This window comes from Cornus florida, unplaced genomic scaffold (assembly GCF_030987335.1).
Source record: "Cornus florida cultivar Cherokee Brave unplaced genomic scaffold, ASM3098733v1 CherokeeBrave_3.0.0_Hap2_Chr06, whole genome shotgun sequence".
In the NCBI taxonomy this organism is placed as follows: Eukaryota; Viridiplantae; Streptophyta; class Magnoliopsida; order Cornales; family Cornaceae; genus Cornus; species Cornus florida.
Window position 1 is genome coordinate 73,580,667 of NW_026775576.1, and position 6,038 is coordinate 73,586,704.

The window sequence follows — 6,038 nt, forward strand, 5'->3', positions numbered from 1 at the left end:
GCATGCCTCTCTTTTTATTTTTTTATTTTTTCGAGGTGATTTATTGTTCAGTCTTGTAAGAGAGGGATCTTCCTTCATTGCTTACTTTTAATCTTTTTTCCAATTTATCAATTCTGGTTACCATTCACAAGCTTCAATGTCCACCAAACCTCAACTGTGACCAATTCTGGTTACCATTTATCTTCCTTGATTGCTTGCTTAATCTTTCTTCCAATTTATCAATTCTGGTTACCATTCACAAGCTTCAATGTCCACCAAACCTCAACTGTGACCAATTCAAGAAGATCAACGTTTTGCTTCTTGATAGTTTCAACTACAAGGATTTCTTTCCCTCTCATTCATAATGAATTTATATAATATATATATATATATGAAACAAAACAAAGTTAAATGAAGTACAATCCAAAAGAAAAAGATAAATGGAGTGCAAAGATCTCCTCTCATTAAAAGATTATTATAAAGTTAAATTTGTAATTTGGTTGCCACTAATCATAATTTTTTTTCGCAACTCTTTAATGTAGAATAATTTTTTATTTTTTTATTTTAACAAATTATCTCAAATCATAAAAAAAATGGACTATTACATATAAACTTATAATTATATTCATATATATAATTATTCAAAATAAAAACAAAACATTCTTTACTAAACAGGTATCCTGTTATTGATTCAGAATTTTGACAACAAAACTAACTTCCCAAACGTGTTTTGTTTTGGGATTCCTTAAAACACATGACATTACCAAATGCGTTTTCATATTTTTGATATACAATTATCAAAAACAAAACAGTCGTTACCAAATATAGTTCCGATTTCTACTAAAAACATATTAATACCAAAACGGTTGTTTTCATATCATACCAAACCATAACATATAACGTTATCGCGATCCAAACGGGCCTCGAGTTTTCAAGATTCACCCATCATACTAGAAAGGATCACAAATACCGAAAGACCACAGTCATCTCCATCTAGACCGCCAAAAATCTCTAATATACGAGACCATGGCATAGTGAGAAGTGAGAACAACAGATGATGCGAACTTGAACATTAGGTTCAAAACGTTGTCACTATTGAGAAGCATATATATATATATTTATGATATATCTATAATTGTAAATTTGTAGTATTTTTAGGGGTATTGTAGTCTTTTTATTTAATTTTTATGTAGGTTAGAGAACACTTTTGACCAAGTCAAAGGTATTTAGAGACAAAATAGTCTTTTTACATATTTTTAATGGACACTTTAATGGAAAAGTAAAAATGGATCTAAATGTTGTTTTGGAATGATATTTGAAAATGATATTTCACCAAACTTGAAGGGGTACAGTGAAATTAACCTAAACAATTAAAGTTCGAAGACTTAACGAGAACCAATCATAAAATATGTTTAATCATTTTCCGTGATTTCTTGGTCGTATTTGGACGATAGGAGAGTAACTTATACGTTCCCGCGTTAATGATGTTCACAAAGATACTGTGTTTGACCTTGTCTGTGTTTGAGCTCCGAAGACCATAAAGACTTGTAAAGGGGTGGGTCTCTGCTATCTCTGGTGAAAGGGGAAAAGGAGGTGAGTGCAGTTTTGATGGGTTCTTGTATCAGTGCTCCAATCAAAGGTCAGAGTCCTCTTTCTTTTCCCCTAATTGTTTTGTAACTCTGTTTTTCCTTAATTTCTTGACATTGTTCAACTTTTATTTATGAAATTATGCATTTTTAATTAGGAAAGCTCTAATTTGTCCTCTCTCAACATCGTCTGAGTATGGATTTGTTACATTTTCAGATCAGTTTCATGTTGTATTAATTTGGTGAAATTGGTTTGAAGTGTACATCCTCAAACACCTTATTTTTGGTCCCCTATCTTTAGAATTTGTTTCACTTATATTTTTTTATTTATCTAAAAGATGATTGTGTCCCTCTTCAGTCGCAGGACTCACTAAAATAGATGCTTTCTTATAATTAATGTGTGATATCATGTGATCACTGACGTAGAACATTTGTAAAACATTTATATATATATATATATATATATATATATATATTTTTTGTTATTTTGATTTTTTTTTTTTTTTTTTGATTTTATGTTTGGTAGTCACAAATTCAAAGAAAATATTTTAAAGAGGAAAATAATTTCTCAAAACTTAACCAACACAACTAACCAATTAATCTTCCCAAAATTATTTTCCGACCCTATCAATTTCACTCTTGATCTCCTCAACAAAAGTACACGGCGTTGAAAAGTTCAATCAAATACATAGAAGAGTATGGAAGGCTCTGATTTGTTCTCTCTCTCAACATCGTCTGAGTATGGATTTGTTACATTTCGGATCGGTTTTATGTAGTATTAATTTGGTGAAATTGGTTTGAAGTGTATTTCCTCAAACACCTTATTTTTGGTCCCCAATCTTTCGACTTTGTTTCACCTAGATTCTTTATTTAAAAGACGATTGTGTCCGCTGCAGTTGTAGGACTCACTAAAATAACTAAAATAGATGCTTTCTTATAATTAATGACGTGATTCACTGACCTAGAACATTTAAGTTTTCTAATTTTCTTGGGGATGTTTTGTTTCTTGAAAATCTGGGTTAAGAAGTTCATTATAAATTTACTACATTTTATGAAATGAATTAATTAAAGGTATAGATATACATACAGTTATTATAGTTTGTTATCCGGATGAAATCAACGCTGAATCTCAATTAGCAGACCCTTCAGTCTTGGGTTTTTGTGCTCTTCTTGGGATCAAGTTTTGCTTATAATTATGGAGCAAGTTGTTTTTTACAGCAAAGTTTGCTACATTACCATTGGAAATCGACCGAATTCACATGCGTGTGTGTGTCTATATATATATTAAGAGCATACACAATATATATGATATATATGTTTATATGCATGCATGTACACTGTACATACATTTTCTTTTGGCTGATCGTGTACAAATGTGGTTATGAGCCGGGCAATTCAATTCACTATGGCTTGTCCGTGAAAATTGAATTGTCTGATCTTGTAATGTGGTTAATTCGTACTCAGAAGTTGAGTTTGTTTGCTGAGGAGTTCCATTTTCTAGTCTGGCATTTTCAGGTGAATTAGTGGATTATGTGCGATTGATTTACATGTGTAGGGGTGGATTCAAAATTTGAAGAAGATGGTAAAGATTTTTGTAAGTCTAGTAGCAAGGTCTCATCTGCCTAGGTGCCACTTACTCCGACGACAAATTTGAAGAGCTTTGCCTTCAGCGAACTCAAAACAGCCACCGGGAATTTCCGTCCCGATAATGTGTTGGGAGAAGGTCGTTTTGGTAGTGTCTATGAAGGCTGGATTGATGAGCATACATTTACAGCTGCCAAACCAGGGACTGGCATGGTTATTGCTGTGAAGGGACTAACCAATGAACACGCTCAGCCTCACGAAGAATGCTTGGTAAGTATGAACTCCGGCTTTCTTACGCACTCTGTCCAGCATATGAACAGTATTTTTTCATGTCCACGTCAAAAATTTTGTCAGCTTCATTTTTTAGACTTTTACTCCATCAAATAGTAAATATAGGTCCATAATACCTTCTATTCATTATAATCCCAATCTTTAAAATGATACTCCGTACATCTTACTTTGATCGGGTACAGTCGTGCATACAAGAACTTAAATGAGCATTGATCATTCTCATCTACCATGTCAATAAGACATCACCAGAATTTCCAGAATGAAATTTAAGTTCTGATAAACCTCGAGTTCAAGTATAGGCAAAAATTAATAATTTGGGGCAACTGTATCATCCCAATCTTGTGAAATTGGTTGGGTACTGTTTGGAGGATCATCAGCGGTTTCTGGTATACGAGTTCATGGCACAGGGTAGCTTGGAAGATCATCTATTTACGAGTAAGTTCTTAATGTCATTTCCGGCCACCAATTCGCCTTAATTATTTATGTGACAAAGAACCCACACACATTCTTGGACCAGGGGCTTGTATTCAACCGCTTTCTTGGAACCTCCGTGTGAAGGTTGCTCTTGGCGCTGCTAAGGGACTTGCATTTCTTCACAGCTCAGAAGCAAAACTGAAATCTAGCGATTTCAAATCCTCTAATATTCTGCTTGATTCTGTATGTGTAACATTTCAATTGTACGAGACTTGTGTTTGTTCAACAATACTAGTGCGACTCTCAGGGACTTTTTCACTGTTAATCGACAGAACTTCGATGCAAAGCTTGATGATTTTGGGTTGGCCAGGCCACTAGTTGGTGTAGTCGATGTCCTTCCAGGTCCCTATGGTTATGATCCTGATTATGTGGTCATACGCGGTACGGGTACGAGTAATGGTTATACTGCTCCCGAGTATGCGGTCACAGGTATTCTAAATTCTCATCTTTGTTCTTTTTCATATTTGCACACCTGCATCTTCTTTCTTTTTCTCGAATAATGATTTAAAGACATCATGTGATGGTACTCTTCACTTCACTGACATAAATTAAATATTCGATAACTGCTCTCTCTCTCACACACACACTCACACTTGGGCTGTCACGTTTTCAAGCTTTGAGTGTATACAAGTCTGCTATTTGCTGCAATTAACTATGCATTATATATTATTCATTCGAGTTCATTACTTCCTCCCTTCTGATCCATGTATAATTCATTCTCTTCTTGTGAAGGTGATCCAACTGCCAAAAGTGAAGTATATAGTTTTGGGGTTGTTCTCCTCGAGATGTTGACCGGTCGAAGAGCAGTGGACAAGAATAGTCTAATCGGGAAAGACAAGCAATACCCGGCCAGCAAAATTCTCCGTTTGATGGATCCTCGTATTAAAGGCCAGTACTCAGTAGGTGGAGCACGGAGAGCAGCTAACATTGCTATCAAATGCCTACAAACTGAACCCAAGTTGAGGCCAAACATGAATGAGGTGGTGGAAGCATTAGAGCAGCTTCAGGACTTGAAAGACACGGAAAGCCCTAAGAGGGAATCCCTCCATAATAATCACAACAATTCAAAGAGGTAGCCGTTTCGTAGGTAAAAAAAAAAAAAAAAGACACAGAAAGTCCTAAAAGCGAATCCCTCCATAATAATCACAACAATTCAAACAGAGGTCTGAATGTGCCTGATGAAGCTTGCAAAGATGGCATCACCCAGTAAGCCTAGTTGTTAGAGCGTCTAGCGCTTGCAAAGAGGAAGCTGCTTCTTATCCAAGGCCATCTACTTCCCCAGGTCATGGTTAAAGGTTATGTTTGATATAAATGCAATAAATTCAGGAACTAGGACATGTATTACATGGACACTTGGACGATTACTGTATACTTCTAATATTAATTTAGTTGATTTTTTACTATTGATACTTCATTTTACACATTGTTATGCCTGGATTATGATATTATACGAGAAACATGAGGAGATTAGTCCCCGGGAATTTCGACTTGTTTAGACGAGCAATAAATTCTATTAAAAACTAAACAAATAAATTGCATACATTGTATATTATGCCATTAATTTTCCTCTTACAAGAAATAAATCTAATCTGCATTAAAGAGATTTTGCCACGTTAAAATTTTGGTGGAGAGATTAGACAAGCTTCACATGCAAAACACCCTCCTTCTCAATGTATGCAAATAGGCCATCAACCAAAGCGTCTCTCTCCCACTTTTCAAAGTGAAAGGTGGGTTGATGGATGCTTGTATTTGACGGGATAATAATAAAAATAAAAATAAAAAATAAAAAATAAAAAATAAAAAATAAAAACAAACAAACATGCTACATGCACCAATGCATCCAACATATGCACACACGTAGGCTAACCTCTTCGATTGTCATTTTTCTAGACTGTATTAGCATTGAAAAAAGGTTGGAGAGGAATAGTTTCCTATTCTACCAAACAAGTGGAACAGATGAGTTCACTTCCAAGCTTTGCTTGATGGTTCTCTCTCTCACACGCGCGTACAGACACAAACAATGGGTTGGTAAGGTTTGACACTCAAAAAGGATGAATCGAGGTGTTTTTCACACCCGTGGTTTTTGAAGTATGACAAAACTATTAGCCTGTGTTGGTAACACAT

General features: G+C 35.0%; 1 protein-coding gene across 4 annotated transcripts; it reads left to right on the forward strand.

The window, feature by feature from the left end:
* Window positions 1-1,415: 1,415 nt before the first annotated feature.
* LOC132312056 (receptor-like cytoplasmic kinase 176) lies at window positions 1,416-5,732 on the forward strand. Of its 4 annotated transcripts, none has more exons than XM_059810280.1 (6): window positions 1,416-1,618; window positions 3,067-3,419; window positions 3,740-3,875; window positions 3,958-4,097; window positions 4,187-4,343; window positions 4,647-5,732. In XM_059810280.1, exons 2-6 carry the CDS (start codon window positions 3,360-3,362, stop codon window positions 4,988-4,990), a joined length of 837 nt encoding a protein of 278 aa, XP_059666263.1. In that variant the 5' UTR covers window positions 1,416-1,618; window positions 3,067-3,359; the 3' UTR covers window positions 4,991-5,732. The 4 variants fall into 4 exon arrangements, with proteins under 4 accessions (XP_059666263.1, XP_059666264.1, XP_059666262.1 ...); XM_059810281.1 differs by having other exon boundaries at window positions 3,081-3,419; XM_059810279.1 differs by having other exon boundaries at window positions 3,121-3,419.
* The last annotated feature ends 306 nt before the right edge of the window (window positions 5,733-6,038 follow it).

What these genes read in the sequence shown, in the direction of transcription:
- LOC132312056 (XM_059810280.1), top strand. Translation starts at nt 3,360, where the DNA reads ATGGTTATTGCTGTGAAGGGACTAACCAATGAACACGCTCAGCCTCAC. An exon ending in GGAAGATCATCTATTTACGA is followed by an intron (nt 3,876 to 3,957) that starts GTAAGTTCTTAA and finishes TTCTTGGACCAG; the next exon opens with GGGCTTGTATTCAACCGCTT. An exon ending in CTAATATTCTGCTTGATTCT is followed by an intron (nt 4,098 to 4,186) that starts GTATGTGTAACA and finishes GTTAATCGACAG; the next exon opens with AACTTCGATGCAAAGCTTGA.